The sequence below is a fragment of the Corapipo altera genome, unplaced genomic scaffold (genome assembly GCF_003945725.1).
Source record: "Corapipo altera isolate COAL_440 unplaced genomic scaffold, ASM394572v1 271, whole genome shotgun sequence".
NCBI lineage: Eukaryota > Metazoa > Chordata > Aves > Passeriformes > Pipridae > Corapipo > Corapipo altera.
Genome location: NW_020884935.1, coordinates 3,625,308 through 3,645,578, shown reverse-complemented (window position 1 = coordinate 3,645,578; position 20,271 = coordinate 3,625,308). Strand labels below are relative to the sequence as shown.

Sequence of the window (20,271 nt, the reverse complement as noted above, 5' to 3'; positions counted from 1 at the left end):
TCCATCATTTCTCTGATTTTCCTCACACTTATCCTGGGGACCTGAAAACGAAAGATCCCAAAAAAAATTATATAAAAATTAAGTAATCAGTCCCGACCCAAACCCAAACTACAAGCAGAGGCCACGGGGGCTGGAGCACCTGCAGGAGATTGGCATGAGAACTGCCAAAACCAGGGTAGATATTCCAATTTGTTTCTTTCTTTATTCCTTTATTGTGTTGGTTTCTTTATTTCTTTGGTTTAAATTCGAGGTTCTAAAAGACCCCCCCCAAAAAAAAAAAATTAATTTATGTTTTTTGAAAAAAAGTTTTGGTTTCTCATGGGAAGCTGGGGTTGGGTTGGGGTGGTGGCAGCAGCTCCGGGTGCTCCCGCCGTGCCCGGAGCCACTGTCACCTCCTCTGCCACAGCCAGCACAGAACATCCCCCCAGCGAGGGGCTGTGTCCCTTGAGGACAGTGTCACTTGTGCCATCGGCATTGGCACTGCTTCCACGAGGAATGCCAAAGCTTTTCTTCTGTCCTTCCGAAAGCTTCTGGTTTTTTTCCCCTTAAGGGAAATAAATAAATCGTTGCCAATTACCGTTACTGCCTTAGGTTTAAATTTTGCCAAACACATGAATTAGCACTTTGCTCAGGTGACAAGGAGTTCAGAGCAGCCATCGGTGAGCTGTGGGCTTGGCTCCCGGGCCAGGCCAGGATGGAGCTGCTGCCGGGACGGAGCCGCTGCCAGCCCGGTGTCCTCTACCCCGGTGTCTCCTTGGAGGACACGGCGCTGGCAGCACCTTCCAGCTCACTCATGGCTGAGCTGGGGGTTCTCAGTGGCTTTTCTGGCAGTGCCGGTGGGTTAACGAGGCTCTCCCCGAAAAGCCATGGCTGCGTGAGGGGTTAGCAGGAGGGCGCAGGCCCAGGTGTGTCTCGAGTGCGAGCCCAATGCCATGGAGGCCAAAGAAAGACACCAGGAGAACTCCGTTCCATGCAAACTGGCACTGCTTGCAGGCTACAAAGGACTCTCTGTACCAGTTCCATCTTGTGGCATGTAGAGAGCGCCTAAGGGGTGACTTGCCAGCCTGGTTGTGGGGATCCCCCATCTCCCGGCTTCTCCTACTGCCCCATCACAGAGGGGGAAAAACAAACCCAAAGATTAAAACAAACCCAAATGAAAAACAAGATTGCTTTTGCATATGCTTCCAGGAAAACAGACCTCATTGTTTCTGCCTCTTCCTCATGTTTTGCCCTTCAGGTTTTGTTTTACGTGCAAACAGACCTGGTGAGTTGCCCCTTAGCAAGGCACAGAGGGTTTGGCTCGATTAACGTTGCTTCCCTGATGATTATGATTATTTTTTTTAATCGGAGTGCTTTTGGTGCCCATTACAACTGAACTGAGCATTGATCAATTCTGTGCCTGAAAATCATTTGTCTTTAATTTGAGTGTTTTTTGGTTTCTCTTTTGTTGGGTTTTCTGTTTTGTTTTTTCAGTTCTTTTGGTTTTTGATTTGAACTTGCAATACGAAACTAAATCTAACCCTAAATTAACAACACCCTTTCTGGCAAGTTTAAAGAGCAGTATGGTGTTTGGAAATGTCTTTTCAAGCCTCAAAATTGCCTGTGTGCACAAAACTGGCAAAACCCCAAAACTGAATCCAAAGAGCCCCTGTCCCTCCCCAGCCCCGAGGTCTCAAGGAGGAAGATGGGTTCGTCACCGGCCCCACGGCCACTCACATCTGCACCAAACTGTGCTCTGGGAACGGTGGGGTTTTCCTTAGAGTCATCTCCATCCAAAGCCGGTTTCGGAAGGGACATCCTGGGTTCTCCACTCCATCAGCAATGGTAGTGAATTGTATCCAGGAGCAGTGGAGTCCGATCGATCTTGCGCTGCAGTGTACGGGCCCGATTCATTACAAGAAAAATGGTTGGGGTTTTTTTCTTCTTTCGTTTTCAGTCGGGTTTTTCTTTTTCCTTCACAAATTCTCACAGTACTCCTTCACGTGTGCCTGATCCAAAGCACAGAGCACTGCACAGCTGGCCCTAACTGGCCCTTTCTACCAGGAAATAGGAAAGAGCTGGAAAACACCCAGGCAGGTGCATCCCACCACCCCTGACTTGCTGGGGAGGGCTCTGCCCAGGGCTGCTGGAGCTGCCCCTGTCACAGAGCAAACAGGCCAGGAGGTTCCTGGAAAGCATTGATGACAGTCCATGTCATCAGTGTCCCCATCACTGCTGCTCCTTCGGCAGTGCTCCAGCCTCACCAGCTCACCCAAAATTGACCTTCTCTGCTCTCCGGCCCTGTCCTGCCGGCTCTTCCCCACCTTCCTGGCATCACTGCCAGCACAGAGACTGAGTGCCCACAGAGAGCATCCACCTTCAGCTGCACATCTTGGTCTCCCAGGGAAGCTGCAACCCTCTCACTCCAAGCCCCTGAGCACTGACCACCTTGATTTCTCCCCGAGTTGATGCTCCATCTCTTGGGTCACCTGCATGTTTACTCAGCCAACAGAAGGAGCCTGCCGGGGGCAGGTACCTGCACGGGGCAGCGCCCGGCCCTGGTTCTGTGCTGCCTGGTCTTCCCTGCCTTTACCCCTTCCTTTTCCCATGTCACCAGCTGACCTGGCTAGATAAACAAGTTCTTTTATCTGTCACAGCAGTTCTGTCCTACGACCAGCAGAAAGGGATGTGTCCCTCTCCTCATGCTCAGTACCACCCGCGTAGCTGCTCGTGTGCCGGCAGGGTGAGCACAGCAATGCTGCTCTCCATAAATCACATCCCCAGTCGATGTCCCAGTGATGAGACCATAGCCAAGGTCCCTCGAGCAGACACGGGTCTGGCCACATCCATTTGCTCCGGGTGGGACTGTGCTGCCCAGTCCCTCTGCTGGTTTTGACAACCTCACCCATTCTTGTATTTTTTTAATGAATTGGGACCTGAGCCATGGAAAACAAGCAAAGTTAAAAGTCTGAATGCTGCAAACTCCTCCTAGACAACTTCACTATCAGTGTCACATTTCTTTTGAATCCACCTGACATATTTTACGTGTAAAACATTTTTGTCGTGTAAACGCTTTTTTTAAAATACAGTCATGGGGGGGCACATTTTTCTCTTGCATTTGACATGGGAGGGGTTCATCTGGCAGGAGAGCGAGACAAGGAAAATTTGGCAGGAGAGGTTTTTTTTGTTCCTTCCTCTTTGGTTCATTAACAAGTCTGAGATTTTTCCAGTTCCCAACCCGTTGCCACCAGCTGTTCCTCCCTGAGGGCTGGAGACAAAACCCATAAGGCCACCTGTGATCCAACCCTGTCCCAGGTGAGCAGTGCCAGCTCCCCTGGGCACACTTTGCCCGCCGAGCCGGCCAGCGGCACACGGCGCAGTGGGACAGTGGTGCCATGGCACCAGGAGCTGATCCCCCACCCCAACCCCTGGCACATCTGGATTTTGGGCCCCAGTCCTGGCTTGCCAGCGCTGCCTTTGAGCCCTGCGCCCCAACAACCCCTTACTGGACTTTATACTTGCCAGCAATAACAAATCTCGTAACGTGAGCTACTGACCTTGATGGTGAGTGTGAGCAGTTATGTTTTGTTGTTTTCTCTCTTGCTTGGTTGGGGCTGCTGTGAGAGAGGGTGTCTCTGAGGCAAACTTTCCGGCCTCTCTTACACTCGGACGTGCACACCTCCTCTCAAACACTCTTCTGAGCGCTCTCAGCGGGAAGGTTTGTCCACACCTATTAATCCTCTCTCAGTGTCCAGCTTCTTGTTAGTAGCAGCTGGTTGCATGTTTTTTGCTTGTTCGGACGAAACGGTTCAAGAAACGACTCATATCAACTCTTGAGAAATGTCTCTATTTTTTTGTACACTTTCTTTCTTTTGATGTTTTTATTAATTTCCCTTACTTAAAAAACAAAACACCTGTCGTCCCGTAAAACATTTCACATCTCCCCTTGCCTGTTCTTAGAGTGTATGTATCTGTGGGACTGAACTAAATGCATGCACTGTAGTAGTCGTACTGGTAGCAGTAGATGTAGTTGTAGAACATGCATTGTCGAGTTGATATTATAGGCACCATCAACGCGAACGAGCGTGGCAGATAAAAGCAGAGCCTTGGTCTGATTGAAAGCATAGGGATAATACAGCAGAGAGCTGCTAAAGGCTTGGATCCATAGTGCCCTATTCGTTAAATCCCATTATCTGGAAGTATAAATTGAAGCCGGCTGTAGGCAACCTACACCCTCCGTACAAGAACCCGCACATGCTGTTATGCTGATAGTAAAATTGCCGTTACTTTTTTTTTTCAAATTAACCCCCCCCCCAGGAATTAAAACACTGGCTATAACTGTATTCTCTTTTTTTTTATTTTGAATCCAAAAGAACTTAAGATATTTTTTAAATCATTTTACAATCATGGTTTCTCCATCAGCCTGTTACTCGTCCATATTAGCCCATAGACTCATTCGTTGGCGGTCGTAGACCAGATGTGCCACACGCAAATCACTCCATTTGGGAATCCAAATAATTCCGTGTGTGTGTGAGGCGGCTCCCTGCAGCCTGTCCTGAGCCACCAAGCAATTGTCTGTAGGTCATAAACCTTAAATCTTATTATGCAACAGAGACTCTGAGCTAGTGATGGGTCGTACTCATTGCCATGTCACCCAGCTTAAGGGAACGTTTTTAAATGAAGATTTAACATTTCATAAATATCAGCATGAGGAGTTCGAGGCAAGTTCATCCTCTCTGCCAAGAGCCAGCAGTGGCTTCGCTTCTCCTGCCCAGGGTTTCTGTGCTAAACTTTGAAAATTCAGAGACAATGATGCAGTCAGTAAATTTAGCAGATGGTAATTGAGATCCCAAATTAGGCCTTGGTTTACTTGTTTAGTTTGTTGTTTGTCAGAAAACATCCTGATGGAAGTAGAAAAGCTCCTGTACAGGATGGTCACCCCTTTTCTCTCCCCTGCACCTCAGCTGTCCCCAGAACCAGTTGTGGTGGGTGGGAGCATTTCCTGCTCTGCTGGGCAGAGCCATGCGGTCGTTAGTGCACTGACAGCAGCCAGGGCCTTCCAGGGAAATAAAATACCCAGAGTGGGCTTTGCAAATGTAATTAAGGATTTGTATCCACTCCTTACCTCCAATAGAATGTCGAGTAAATCAAGCAAACGAGCCCTGGGATGGGGCTGACGTGGTGCAGGGCAAGCTGAGCCGCCCCTGGTACTGCCAGGGAGCTCAACACTTGTGTGTCAAGGGAGAGGGATGATGTCCCCTTTGGATCTCAGTCTTCCAGGGAAATGGGGGGACCCACTGTTTAATGTGCCCTGCACATGATGAAGAGTCTGGCTGAAAGTCAGCAGAGCAACAAATTGCATGGGGCTGAGGAAGCCTTGTCTGGCACTTAAGGAAGGTGCTCTAAAATTTAATCTACTCATAGTTTAGCAAATTACGGCCATAAGAAGGGGGGCAGTGCTTGGTCTGTGTGTGCAGGGGAGAGGAGCTGCCACCAGCTCACAGAGATATCAGGGGGAGCATTTCAAAGATCCAGCGATGAACCAATTTGGGATTTATACGGCCTGTTGGGAGGACTCCCTTGTGGCATGGCAGCTCTGATGGAACTGCTCTCCCTTTTTTATTCTCCTCTATAAAAGTACATAAAGTTTAATCCAAGCTATGTAATCTCAAAAACCAGAACTTAACAAGTGGACCACTTGGGAGCAGCAAGGGCTGGAATTTCTCACTCTGCTGGAACCGCCAGTAATTATGTGACAGAGCCCGGCGGGTGATGCATCGGGAAATTAATGCCTGCATTGGATTTTATCCTTTGCTTATCTCCCTGGCAGAGACAGTGTGCACTGGGGAGCATGGCAGGTGGCCAGGCAGGGGCCCCACACCTCAGGGCCTTCAGGGAGGGGTGGGCACGAAGACAAAATCCTGGCTTAAACAGGAATTCCAGCAGCCAGGCTGTGCCAGAGCAGCCCCGGGTGCTGAATGCACTCAGGAGGAGCCAAATTCCTGTAAGTGGTTTTAGTCTCATTACTGACAATACTGGGAGCACTACGGTTACTTTTCTGACTACTACCCCAAATTAAAAGAATAATAGTAATGAAAGGGGAGTCATTTCTGTTTGGTTCAGAAGTGCTGTGCTGGTCCAGGGTGGGAATCCCACAGGTCCTCTCTAGAGTGCAGGCTCAGGCAGAAACCCCGTGTCTTGTTTTACTGTAGGATGCCACTTCTGGATCTTTTTTGATTCACAAGGGACTGAGCTTCCAGCTCAGTGGATCTAAACAGAAAATTGAGTAGATCTAAAACAATTTGGTGCTGCTGCTGCTGCTCGGCCTTGGCTGCAGCAATGGGTGTTTGACAGGGCATCGGGCTGAAGTCTGTTGAGGTTAAAATACATCAGCTTTAATCAATAATTTTGTAATAGAAAATCTCATGCACTTGATGAATCGTCTCCAGTGCAATTAGTGACCACCTCTGAAGTGCAGTTGAAGTTAATCTGTAATGAATTTAGTGGGTAACTTTTAACAGTCCTTTCCATTGAGAGAATTATTTTCAATGGCAAAAAGGTCTGCTGAGAGCTCATCCAGAGCTGTTTCAATTAGGAAGAAATTCCTCCCTGTGAGGGTGGGGAGGCCCTGGCACAGGTTGCCCAGAGAAGCTGTGGCTGCCCCATCCCTGGAAATGTCCAAGGCCAGGTTGGATGGGACTTGGAGCAACCTGGGCTAGTGGAAGGTGTCCCTACCCATGGCAGGGGGTTGGAACTGTATGATTTTTAAGATCACTTCCAACCCAAACCATTCCTTGATTCTTTGATCCCACTGTCCCAGCTGCTGCTCTTGACACACGTCAGGTGGTGACGATGTGGCCACTGCCTTGTGCCACAGGCAGGCTGATTGCCAGTGCAGAGTCCTGCTCACTGGTGACAGGGCTTTGGTAGCCTCCAAAGCCCTGCCAAAGCCAATTAGCTGTGTTTAATACCCTTTCTCCCAGTGGAAGTGGAGGGACAGAGCTCTGGGCTGTTGTAATTAGACTTTGTTCCACGCAAGACGCAGCCGAGTCGCTGCAGAGTTTCAGCACGAGTGCTCCAGTGAAATGAGATCCTCGAGCACAGGATCATGTCTCATGCATTTTAATCCCTAAACAGGTAAAGTACTGCCAGAGCTGAGGGTAACTTGCCTCTCTGGCAGCAGTTGCAGGCTGTTACCTGTTAGTGGAACAACTGGGAGGCAGCACACATTGTCCTGACGTACTACTGTCACTGTTTTCATGCTCATGAAATGCTTTAAAAGTAAATACATAATTACAGTGATTTTTTTTTCCCTCTCTCCTTTCTGAAATAGAAAACTGCCAAAGGGGCAGAGGAGTTTTTCCTCACAGCAGATGTTAGTGTGCATCTGGCTCCGTGTGAGCTTGAGGAGCGCAGTGGGTTAGGAGTTGCCAGAGAATGCAAAGTGGATCTGCAGGTATATAAACCTGAGCTATTTAAAAATAATAAACTCACACAGCTGGGGCTTTTATGGTTATTTCCTGGTAGTTAGAAGAGCCCAGAGCTCTGTGTCAGGAGGACTCTGAGGTGTCTGTGCCCTGCTGAGGGTTGGGGTGTCAGCTGCCGACTGGCTAGAACTGCTGCCAGTTCTCCCTCAGGCACCTTGTGGTGGGCAGCACTTTCTTGCAGTGTTTCCTCGTTGGTGAGCTCAGGTTGTCCTTTAGGGGGGTGTTATTACCTGCTGCACATGCTGTGGAGGATCCTTCATTCCACCTTGGCACCCATCTGTCTGGACAGGTCTGCTCCAGGTGCCATTGCAGACTCTCCTAGAGGGAGAGGGTGGTTGCACAGGACTGGGGGTTTGCAGGCTGGATTCCTCTCCTGTTACCTGGATTACCCCTCTATACTCCCAAGCATCCCCCCAGCCCATCAGGGTCCAGCAGCAGCAGGAAGGTGCCCCCCAGGCAATGCCCTCCTGCTACCATGACTTAAATTATGCAGCAAAACAAAGACCCGGTTTTGGTTTAATTTTCCTCCTATATTGTCTGTTATTGTAGAAAAGGCTTCAATTTCGAATTACAGGAGTGATAGCCAGTTAATGTGGTACAGTGGGAGGCCGGAGTTGCTGTTGCTATGGCAATGGAGTTCGGCTCATTTGTTTTGTAGATGAGTAATTACTACGCAATTAGAGTAGGCTAAAAATAAAGGAGCCTTTTGTTCCTTCTTACTCATTAATATTAATAAAAGACCTGTCCGGGCTGTGGTAAACAATTAATGCAGATGTGGTTGCCCGTGGTAAAAGTAACAGCAGCTTTCCTGCTCCTTGGTGGGCGGCGAAGGGGCTGGCATGGCCTGGCTCAGCTCTTCCTTCATCTGAAATGGAAAATGGTTAGAGAGGGGTCTGTGTTATCCCAGCATCCAAGCTTTAGCTCTTATTTGCCGGTTGGATGGGTGATAATAAGTGTTAAAGCTTAATGTGCAGGCAGGGACAGCAGGTACAGCGTTTGGGTCAGAGCCCGTGACACAGCGAGCGCCTGCAGCACACGAGGGGTGTGAGGGGAACGCGCCGGCAGCGGTTCCTGATGCAGACAGCTCTTCATTCATCCCCTTGGATAAATGCCAGGGCTGGAGCAAGAAACTTGCCCAAAAACCCAAGCACAGGCAAAGATGAGTGTGGTGCCACTGTAACAACTCCAGTACGGCACAGTTACAAACAAAGCAAAAAAGAGTGGAAGGGAACACTCGCAGGCATTTGATGTGAAGAGGAAGAGAGTAGGTTTAGACTGGATATTAGGAAGTTCTTTACTGTGAGCGTGGTTGCCCAAAGAAGCTGTGGCTGCCCCATCCCTGGAAGTGTCCAAGGACAGGTTGGGCAGGGCTTGGAACAGCCTGGACCAGTGGAAAGTGTCCCTGCCCATGGCAGGGGGTTGGTTCAGTATGATCTTTAAAGTCCCTTCCAACCCAAGCCATTCTGAAATTCCAAGATTCTGTGAAGTATGTAAACATTAAGCACATTAGATTTTAAATTAACTGTAAAACCAGTTAAAGTGATAGAGAAACCAGTTAGAAATGTGACTTGACAGTGTTTATTTGCCCCTGTGGTTTATTTGTGTGTCCCAATGCAGCCCATGAGCATCCGGTGCAGGCAGGGAGAGGCAGCGGAGCAGAGCAGGGACCTTGGGGGCTGTGGGGTGGTCACCCCCTCCCTGCATCCCTGGGGTGCTCAGCACCCCTGGAAAATGCCATGAGGAAGGCAGAACCTCTCCAGTGGTCAAGTATCCCAACCCAGAACCCCGAGTGCTGTCCTGGGGGGGGCTGTGGACACACAGAACCACATCCCTCCCAAACTGTTTAACTAATGGAGGGAATCGTAGCAGAGCCTTTGTAAGGTCGACATTTGTTTGTTGTTAAGGATCTAATTAGAAACATGAGAGGAAGCTGAATGGCTGCTTGCTCGGCTAATTAGCGACATGCACGAAGACCACTTTGAACTTCAAGGACACAAAGCTATTAGCGCTTACATCAAAAATGGATTAAACTTCTGTGCTTTTATAATGATTAAAGATGAGCCGCTTGAGAGGAAATCCTTTTGTAAGGCTGTGACAAGAGCTGGCTCCCTGATTGCAGCTCCTACAAGCGAAGCTTTGTGTGGCCTCCGTGTTGCACTTGGCCCGGCGCGAGTGACTCCGCTAACACGCGGGATGGAAAATGGGATTGGGCAATAAATATTGATTGTTGGCGGAAAATTACAGCCGAGCTGCAAAGCACAGCTATTGGTCCTGCTGCATAACTGCAGGAATTAGAACAGCTGGGCTTGAATGAGTTGAATTTTGTGTCTTTTCTTCTGTAAATTGATGCACATCAGCAGCCACCAGATGTGGCTGGTGCCTCGGGTGGGTTAAGTGCAGTATTTAGTAGAAGCAGGGTCTCCCATGCACAGGAGGCGCAGCAGTGGGTTTGTAAAACACCTGCACCAGGTGAATTTTTAGCTTGCCCAATCCTGTGGAAGGCACTCAGATCTTGCTTTCTGCTCATCTGAGGCAGTTCAGTGCTTGGTTTGTGTGTCCATGCCTCTGCCTGGCACCAGTGCTGGGGCTGGAGGAGCTGTCCCACGGCAGGAGGACACTGGGGCTGCAGCAGGAGCAGTTGCCACAGGATCCCAGGTGCCATTATCACCCCCTGTGCCCAGCTGGAGGACGGGTGGGCAGCACTCAGCCCTCCCTCCCGGTTCCCACTCACTTCCAGCGGTAATTGCCGAGCAGGAGCGAGCTCACCACCCACTGCTTGCTGTCGTTACCCTGCCACGTTTTGATGTGTGAAGCCGTTTCCAAAGGGGCTGCAGAGGCAGAACAACCTTTGAAAGTGTGACTGCAGCTAGAAAATAACGTACAAATAGTACCTTGTTAGGGCAGATCTTGGTGTCTCTCAGCCTCATCACCACTTATTTTGCTGATGAGCCCCACAGTTGTTTTATTTCCCTTTTTCCCTGCAGGACCAGCGTAGCTACAGGGGAGGGATAACCTGGGGCAGTTGGCTGCTCCCCATTACAGAGCGTGTCGGGGTGACAGGGAAGGCACAGCGCTCGCGTTTGATTTTCCAGAGTCAGGACTGAACCAACTGTCATAAGTAAAATATCTGTAGCTCTTCACACTTGCAGAGGAGCCGTGTCTGCCACAGGGTTCTTACAGAGAGGAGTTTGCTTTTCAAGTCTGCTTGGGAAGAGCAGGAGCAGAGGGATGTGCCTCGCAGGTCTCCATGAGAGATGTAATACATGGCACCTCTCATCGTGACACTGGGGTTATTTGTTTTTCTGGTTTGTCTCCCACTTTCTCTTTCAGCAAGTTGGGAGCTGTTTGTACCTTGTTATTCTCCAGAATATCTGTGTGTTTCCAGCTCATTATTTCTGAGACATCTGTGAGTTGGAGCATTGATCTGAGTTTGAGGTGTGCCACGTGCTGCCTCCGACAGAAACCAGTGCTCTGTAAAAGCTCAGACACAAGAAAGCAATGCTTCCAATGGCTCAACCTGGCCACAAGTGAAGGGGTTTGGAGCTGTATGTGAGGGGATTGGTGTAGGAAAAAAAGAGCTTGAATGTGAGCATTTCATTCTCAGGGCTGTGCCAGTGCACTCTTGCAGCCTGAATAGGCCACCAAGAACCAGGAGCACCAACATCTTATTTCAGACTGGCATTAATTTGTACATCCAGTCCCCAGTAAATCACATGCTGGTTGTTAGCAGCTCTGAAAAGCAAGGTACAAGCTCCCATTAACTTCAACCCTGACTGCACAAAGAATTAGCTTTGGCCAAGCGATCTGTAACACGGGTGCAGTGCTGCTAATTATATTTATAAGGCTCTAAGCACTAATGATGTAAGATTTGCATGCAGGGCTGAAGTTCTGCTGGTTATTTAAAGTATCAGCGTCACAGTGGGAGTGCTGGTCTGTTGACCATGCATATGACAGCGTGGCCATTAGTGCTCACGCTCCAGGACACATGGGATCCCCAAGGAAAGTGTGATCATCCCTGTGCCACTTACCATGGGTTTGCTCTAATGTCCTCTGCTGTGGTTGTGCTTGGATGGTTTCAAAGGCAGCACAGCAGGCTGGAATGCCTGGGAACAGGTGATATTCCTTCTGTGACAGTCTTCTCTTAAAATCCAGCAGTAGATGGACCCAAGTGACTCAAATTCATAAAATTGTAGAATCCTAGAAGGGGTTAGATTGGAAGGGACCTTAAAGACCATCTAGTCCAAGACCCCTGCCATGGGCAGAGACACTTTCCACTACATCAGGTTGCTCCAGCCTGGCTTTGAAATTAAATGCCACCAGAGTGTGAGGCAGTCCTTGTCCCAGCTGGGCTGCTCAGTCCCCTGCCCCCCATCCCCTGCCTACTCCCATCCCTGACGACAGCCTTCAATGTTATTATATCATTTACTCCTCCAAACTGGAAGATGATGTTTGCAGCATGTTCTATGAATTTTTCATAAAGATAGAAAAACAGCCTAATCTTGTGAGCTTTGAGTCTTGGTGGTGGGTAATGGCTTTGATTTAAAGCATTTTGTCTTAATGATAGTTATATTGAAAATTTCCTGCTGCTTTCAAGCACGTTTAGTTATTATCATAAACATTGATGGTAGAAATGCCTGCCAAATTGTGCGTGGCTGTTTATGGTAGATGAGAGAGTCATCCAGAAATTAGAGAGCTGGATCAACAAGTTGCGAAGAAGCCTGTTTGTACAGGAATCCACCCTGGAGATGGTGGGACAAGGCAGGAATGAGGATGGTCTTGGAGGAGAGAAAGAGCTGGGGATGACCAGCACTGGGTGTAGAATATGCTTGATATGAGATGAAAAACGGATTTCTGATGAGAATCATAGAATCATACAATCATGTAGGTTGGAAAAGTCCTCTAAGATCACCGAGTCCAACTTTAACCCCACACTGCCAAGCCCACCACACGACCCTGTGCATGGCTGCCCAGGGACAAGGAGCCCCCTCTCCAGGAGATGCCAGCAGCCAACAGGGGTCCTTAGAGAGGTCTCTGGGAGTGTTGGTTTAGTGCTGACCAACTCTCCCATGCAGGCTTGGGGTCCCAGTGTGGCCCACGGACCCCATGTCTCTGCAGGGTGAAGGCAGGGATGTGGGTACCTGTGGATGGGGAGAAGCTGGGGCGGTTCCAGCTGGCTCTGTTCTGCTCTCAGGTCCTTTCTCAAGTGCAAAACATATTTCTGACTGTGGTAACAGGGTGCTATATCTCATCCTGAATATCCTGCCTCTGCTCAGAGAGGAAATCCAGTAAATCGTGGTGGTTTCTTTCACACGTGAGGATTTCCTTGCCTGTGCACTGTGGCAGGGAAGGCAGCCACACATTTCTCCAGCCACATTCTGCACCCTTCCTCACCTTTTTTTTTTTTTCCTAACTTTTGAAATACTCATATTTGTTATTACCCCCCCCCCCCATAATGGTGTTTGAATCTTTGGGTTTTGGTGCTGTAGGAGAGGAAAGTGTCACCAAAGGCTCCAGCTGGGCTGTGTGCAGGGGACAGTGATCCCCAGGCAGCATCTGTCTTACTGCTCTGTCCATATCTCCCCTGGTTTGTTTCCTTTGAACTACAGCTTATTTTAGTGGTGCTTAAAACTGTTTATTTGTCATCAGGTCTCATTTACTAGTCCCCAGGGGCCTGACTGTCAGCCTGGTACCATGTGAGTTCCCCTTGTAGGACAGTAATGTCAAAATCCTCACGTTTCTTCTCCTTTCCCCTCCCTCTTTCCCTTCATCATTGGTGCTGAACGGAGTTTATTTGGGTGGGATTCCAGCATCCAGCTTGTTGTGCTTTACCCAGCTGCCCTCCCTGCCCCCACAGCGTTGGGATCCTCGTTAGTGTAACACAGCCCTTGTAAGGCAAATGTCAGCAGGAACCCTGACTTTGCAATTTCTCAAGAGTTCATCCAGAGAGAGTTTATCTTTCAGTGATGACCTTTCTTGTTGAACACGGATTAACGTGTGAGCAGGGTCTGTGTTAACATGGCTGTTTGCAGGAGCAGGCACTGGATGCACGTCCCTGCACCCAGCATTGAGCCTCCTGCCCCTGCCTCAGCCTGGGCTGCCAGGCTGTTTGGGGTTCCAGCTCTTGGCTCCTTGACATAAATCACTTGTTGCCTGAACACTGAAAATCATCTTAGACACATGTTAGATGGGGATAAAGACAGCTCTGCTGAAGGACGCCAGGAGGAATCTGTAATAAAGCAGCCTGCTGCCTGAAGAGGTGCAGCTCTTGCTGTGCCAGCTCTGCACAGCAGCTCCCAACCCCACCAGCGCCGATACTTCGCATTAAAAAAACACCTGTTCTGGGGCTGATTTATGAACCTACATTTTTTATAATGTTTTGTGCCCCATCTTGCTTTCCCTCTCTGGTTTTCAGCACTCCCCGAGGCACCATGACACTGGGCAGAATAAGCCCGAGGCTCCCCAAAGCCTGTCCCTCTGGCCTGCAGGCAAACGTTCACCTGCTGATCAAAATTCACTGGCTCAGAGCCTTTTCTGTAAGAAAACCACAGCAAATTCAAAGTGAAGCAAGCAAGACATTATACTGCCCTGTTCCCATCACTGCCACAGCTCCTGACTGCTGTCCCTTGATCTCCATCAGTGTAGGAAGGAGCTTCTGTAGCCCAGAGGATGGAGGATCACTGGGGCTGAAGATAAAAGGTGGTTGGCTGTGACTTACAGGCACATCTAATCTTTTCCACATCTCTGCTGACCTTGATCTATCACAGGGCTTCCAGGGGACACTTGGGATTGCAAATTATGCATAGAGGAAGCTTTTGAACTGGAGGCGCTTAACCACAGCCTCAGAGCTGTGCAGTCACCCAGTGCAGGATGGCTTCCTGTGCAATTGGTTGGGAAATGGGACCAGAACCTTTCAGGGCGTGTTGGAAATGGGTCCTTTGCCAGGATTTCCTGAGTGCTGGCAGTCCTTGTGAGGGGAGGAGATGCCCCTGCCAACCCCCAGGCAATGCTGAGTCAGCCTGGTGGGTACTCCCAGCAAACCAAAGTCTGGAGATTCGTGGTCAGCTCGGGCAGTGCCTCTGCTGGGACCGGGCAGCAGGTCAGGCCCACATTGACTGGTATCAGGATATGATCAGTGGTTCCCTCCCCTCCTGGGGCAGCACAGTCCCCTGACAGTTCTTCAGCAGTGAACTTCCAGATGTCTGCCCTGAATCCTGTTCTTGCTGTGAGTTGTCAGTGGCCGGGGGAAAGTCTCCAATTCCTTCCAGCCTGCAGGGAGTTGGTGTTAGTGCTCTGTGATTCCACAGCCCACGGCAACCGTGGCACTTGCACAGCTCCTGCCTCCTCACAACTTTGTCATAATGACACGTCTCCAAAAAGTCTTAACTTTTCTTGCTGAAGCAGTGTCTGGAGTCTGGAGGATTTCAGACATTTTTTCTTCTTCCTTTGAGTCTCAGATTGTTCCCGGTTTGTGTAAAATGAACTTGTTTCCAGGTATTTCTTACAAGAAAGCATCAGGATTTGTGTGCTGGGGAAGTTGTTCAAGGTCCCCTTTGCTGTTGTTTCTGAGCCATGGTAAAGGTGCCTCTTGCTCCATGTGAGCTCACCTGAGCTCTTGGAAGAAGACAAATACTTGGCAACCAACCACGGCTGAGCAAATCGTTAGAATGTGGCTTTCTGAGGCGTGCTGAGCCTCCTGCTAATTATGGGAGCTTTCTGTTTCATTTATTGGATCTGGAGTGAAGTGTTGGCTCTGGAAAAGCTTCCAGCCCTTTCTGTAGAGTTTTTCAGGCATCACATGGAGCAGTGCCAGGGCATGGCAGCCTCTGCACAGCCTTTGCCATGCCTGTTTTCCATGGGCTCTCCTGTGAGCAATGTGGAGCATTCAACCCATGGTCAGTAGGTGGAAAAATTACCTTTTTCTTATGTTACCTACCTGCAGTCAGGACTTTGAATAAACCAGTGCCAGGTCTTCCTGGAGGTATGAAAGCTGTATTTCCAATCCTAGAGATGGAAATGAGAGTGCCCGGGGTGGGATGTGGACGGACAGAGCATCTCTCTGGCTCCTCAGTCTCCATTTGCTGTTCTCAAGGTTTCAGGACACACAAGTGTGCCCCTTGTCACCGTGCACGGGTTAGTGGCACAGCCCTGTCCCTTTGGATGCCACAGTGATGTCTGTCTGTCCCTGCCCATGCCGCAGGGTGGTGGTGATGGCCTCCCCTGGTGCTGCCACAGGGTTTACAGGAGTATTTTCCTAACAGGATCCCCCTCTCTGTGCCGTGTCCCAGCGCTGTACTCCTGCTGTCACTCACACTGGCCAACTGGGTTTTCTGTGTGACTTGGCAGGAAAATTCACATCCATTTTATTGAACAAGAAGGAGGAAAAAAGGGAAAAGTGCTGGCTTCTAGTAATAAAGGGCTTTGGAACATCTCAGCTGGATATTTTTCTTCACGAGTGAGAAGGCCAAATGTTATCTTGACATTTAATCTTTAATAATAAAAAAGGCTCTTTGTTTGCCAGCAAAGTCCAAAATCTGTTTACTCTCTGATGCCTTATTTCTTTTAACTTGCTAGCTTAGATGTCCTACTTACCCTCCCCTGTTACCAGTTCAGAGCTGCAGTGAATCATTTATTCTGTAAAATTGACTTTCCTGTCACCACAGAGCCACCAACTGAAGGGTGGCCTTTTTTTTGACCAGTTAATTCATTCTTTTGAAAACTGGGGACCCCTTGCAAGGGAAGGGGCCAGGGCAGGACAGGTGGTGGCTCCACAGCAGGTCAGGCTGAGCCCACCACAGCCCATGTAGGGTGCTGCCAAAGCCAGAGCACAGGGCTTGCTCCCGGGTTGGCTTCCATGCCCAGGAAAACCTGCGGGCGAGGGGCAGTGCAGACTGCCAGGCTTTATAACCTGTTGTAGTGTTTAATGAAGATCGTGGGAAGTTGCAGCCAGAGGAAAAGGCTGAAGAAGTCTTGGTTCGACCTGGAAGGCTGGTGATGGAGGTGATGGGTTGGGTGCCTGGTGGGGGCACCTGGTGGTTTGGGCCCCGTTGGCCGTTCGTGTCTCGGGGCTGCCCACGGTGGGGACACCGTGAGGCCCCAGTGGGTGTGGGGGGACCGTGCTCTGTGTGCTCCTGAGGGACCTTGCAGGTACCACCCAGGTGTAGCTCCAGCTTCCCGCAGCCATCTCCATCCAGCTCCTCCCCGTCCGCTGACTTTTCTTTCACATTGAAACTTCTTGTTCATAAATTCTACATCCAAGAGCAGCCGTGAGAAATGCCAGAAGCCTGATCATCTAACATGCTTTAATATCTAAATCTCTTCTTTAGTGTCATTCTTATTTACATTGTTTTTCTTTCTCAAAAAAAAAAAAAATAAAGGGAGGAAAAAAAAAAAAATTTTCTTTTACTTCCACATTAGGAGGTGAGTTGTCATCCACCCTCTGGAATTATTTTTTGCTTTTGATCTTTATTTATTTGTTTAATTTTGGTTGATGTCCCAAGCATGGTTTTGGAGACGAAGGTAGGTCTTCGCTCTCCAAATCAAAAGGAAAAAAATTAAATAAAACAACACTCTCCTTGGTCATATTTAAAAGAAAAAAATCCAAACTGTTCCATTCCATACCATTTAAAGAAAAAAAAAATCAACTATTGAACTATTTCTACAGCTTACTGATCTAAAAGGGCGGGTTTTTTCCAAAAGTATCGAATGGATCCAAAAAAACAATTTTCCTAGATGTGATTGAAGTTATTTGCTGTCAACATTTTAATATCAATATTACCACAATGTGTAGTCTCAAACTAGTTCCTTTGTAGTTTGCATGGGATGTGAATGCTGTCTCGGCGTGCCCAGACCTAGAGAACTTGTTACTACTGCATGAGCATCAAGTCAGATGTTGAAAAATACCTATTATATTTTGTGATAATTTGGTGAAAATGAGCACCTCCAGTCTCTGGTTGCAGTAGTGTGTTGAATGATTGTTCTTTTTTTTTTTTTTATATATATCCATATATATATTTTTGGAGCTCTAAGCTTCGTAGTAGTCCGGGCTGACTCTTCTCCAGTACTTGCTCTCCTCTCGCATGGCCTTGGTTAAGTGTTAGAATTGGGCCTAGGCTGTTTATTCTGGTGTTTGGCTTTGTAATACCGGTGCATGCCCGGCGTCTGGCCTCATACCCAGCTTTATTCTCTGCACACCAGTCTTGAATAGCTACAGTGCTCAACCGAATTTTGGCGCACCCGCTTCCCCGGCAGGCTCCAACCCAGCGCGACCCGGAGGCTTCCCCGGGGCCAACAGCCCCGGGCCCGTCGCGGATCTCTACGGCACGGCCAGCCAGGACTCCGGCGTGGGTAACTACATAAGCGCCGCCAGCCCGCAGCCGGGCTCCGGCTTCGGACACGGGATCGCCGTAAGTACCGCGCGCCGGCGGGGACGCGCTGCCCGGGCCGGGGGTGGTGGAAGCGGTGTTGGGAGGGGGTTCTCTTGGGGTTTGGTGGTGGTGACCTGACGGCGAGCACAGTGCCTTGCTGCTGTAACCTGTGAGAGCTGTGCCCAGCCACCGCTCTGGTTACCAGTCTGGAATCATCGGAATCATCAGTCACAGAATCATCAAGGTTGGAAAAGACCTCCAAGGTCATCAGTTCCAACCGGTCGCCCCCTTGTCAACCAGGCTGTGTCACAAATTGCCACACTTCCAGGGATGGGGACTCCTCCACTGCCCTGGGCAGCCCATTCCAGTGCTTAACCACTCTTTTGGTGAAGAAATTATTCCTGATATCCAGCCTGAACCTCCCTTGATGTAAACACGTGTCTGGAGCCTTCCACAGCCAGACCTGACACGTCTCAAAGGGGGAATATTTAATAATTACAGGATTTAAATTCCCGCTTATCCATATGGGCTTTATGTCAGCCCAGCCACCCATCCTGGCAGATAAAGCAGCAGTCCCTTGCTCCCACCTAAATCAGCTCATTAATTCAGCTGGTGGGACCCCCTGCTTGGCCAGAGCCACCCTGGTGAGGGAGCAGCTGTGTCCTGCTGCCCTTCACCTGTTTGCTGAGCTCTGGAATCACTTCCAGCCAGTCATGGCATCACTCAGTCCCTCAGATCTGCAGGTTATGAGCAAGTGGCTTCTGCTCCGCCGTCAGGTCACCGGGAGGTGCCTCCTAACGCCGCGTTGGGTCTGCGATCGCACTAATGAGGGCACAGATTGGCTTAACCAGGCTGCACGTGGCTGTGGCACTGTGTGTGAGCATGAATGGGGCTGCCTCCGCCGCCGCTGGCACTCGCCCAGACTCCGTCTGCATCGGTGGCTCTTGCCATTTTTGGAGTAAAATTATGAGGGTTTTTGTTTGTTTTTTCCTCTTGTACGAGGAAGTACAGAGGCTCCCCTGAGGTTCCCTCAAACTGGGTGGAGAACTCAAGTCCCTGATGGAATTGGATGGGGGGGAGTGGGAGTGTAGTGCAGACAAACTTCCTGGAGTTGTGTTACTTCCTTTGCATAAGCAACCGGTACCCAAAAAAGACCAACAAGCCCTCTGCCTCCCTTTGTGCCCTTGTGCTCAGTTCCCATCCTGCCCCTCCCATGGTCACACCGGGGACTTGACAATCCCTGTGGATCAATTCTAGTACCAAACATGGAATATTGCTGCTCTGCTAGGAGCTACATCAGTTCAAACTGCCACCTCTCACCACTTAAAACACCCCCTGTTTCCATTTTTCACCTTAAGAGAAAGACCTGTTTGTGCTTGAAAACTTGGGCACTTTGGCCTCAGCAATATCCCAATTTTTCAAGTGATAGGATGCGAGGTCCAAGCCTGGGTATCCGGATTTGTCTGCACTAACTCCCCCAAACCATTTTATAATTAACTTGCAGATTGGCAGCCTCTTAATTCCCCCAATAACTGCAAAGAATCATGTAGCTTTTTTTACATACATATTTATTTAACACTCTCCATTTACTAACCCTGGTTTAAAAATAAAGAAGGGAAGACCCCAAAGCTTATTTTTGCACCTGGGGGAATGAGAAGATGATGGTCTTGGAAAGGTAACCATAGAGTTGAGCACACCTGGTGACCAGAACAGCTCTTGGAAATCCCTATTCATGCTGGCAACACAGTCTTTCAAGTCCTTTGATAATTTCTTGGCAAAATTAATAATCAGCTGTTCCCATGTATAGAGCACTGATGAACTTAACAATTGTACAATTTTAGGGACCTTTGATTGCAACGGCTTTTACAAATGGATACCATTGAAACGTTACACATGGTTGGTTGCCATCTCACTTGGAGGTATTACAGTATATCCCATTTGTACTTTGTGCTGAACTACCATCTCCCCTATATTTACTTTAAGTGAACAATTTTTTATCTTCATTTCGTCTTTCCTTGGCCTTTAATCATTCCTTTCTGTGATTTGTGTTACTCAAATCAACCTCACAGGTTGGAAACTGGAAGACAGATCCAGAGCTAAACCCCCCCCCCCGCCAAAAGTTACTTTTTCATATTCATCATGCTTTGTGCAATACTTTGAGAAGCAGGAAATCCTGCAGAAACCCCAGAAAGCTGTGGGGAATCACCCCAGGGCCAGCAGCCAGCAATCCCAGTGGGATCAGAGATCTGCTCCCAGTGCACTGGTCTAAAAATAGCTGAGCCCCACTGCTTTACTATGGAGAAACCATCATTCATAATTAAGTGCTGTACCAAATATTACAGCTAAAAGATAACATTGTAAGTCGTAACCATAGAGCAATTATCAAGATTAAAAAAAAATTAAACCTGAGCAAATTAAATTAAAGACATTACCTGAGCACC

At 48.9% G+C, this 20,271-nt stretch overlaps 1 protein-coding gene across 15 annotated transcripts in view; it reads left to right on the top strand.

Moving 5' to 3' along the window:
* Positions 1 to 20,271, top strand: part of MSI2 (musashi RNA binding protein 2) — a 223,313-nt gene that overhangs the window by 196,299 nt on the left and 6,743 nt on the right. For 4 of the 15 annotated variants that reach the window (XR_003530396.1, XM_027660115.1, XM_027660123.1 and 1 more), the window contains 2 exons: positions 17,661 to 17,869; positions 19,672 to 19,749. The exons of 1 other annotated variant lie outside the window; for it this stretch is intronic. Coding sequence is in view for 9 of the 14 variants with exons in the window: in XM_027660115.1 (XP_027515916.1) it covers positions 17,661 to 17,869; positions 19,672 to 19,713 (251 nt within the window). In the remaining 5 variants the exon portion in view is untranslated. Of the gene's footprint in view, positions 1 to 1,237; positions 1,265 to 3,596; positions 3,698 to 17,660; positions 17,870 to 19,671; positions 19,750 to 20,271 lie in introns of those variants that run through there. 10 more of the 15 variants (XR_003530398.1, XR_003530397.1, XR_003530400.1 and 7 more) reach the window with 10 other exon arrangements.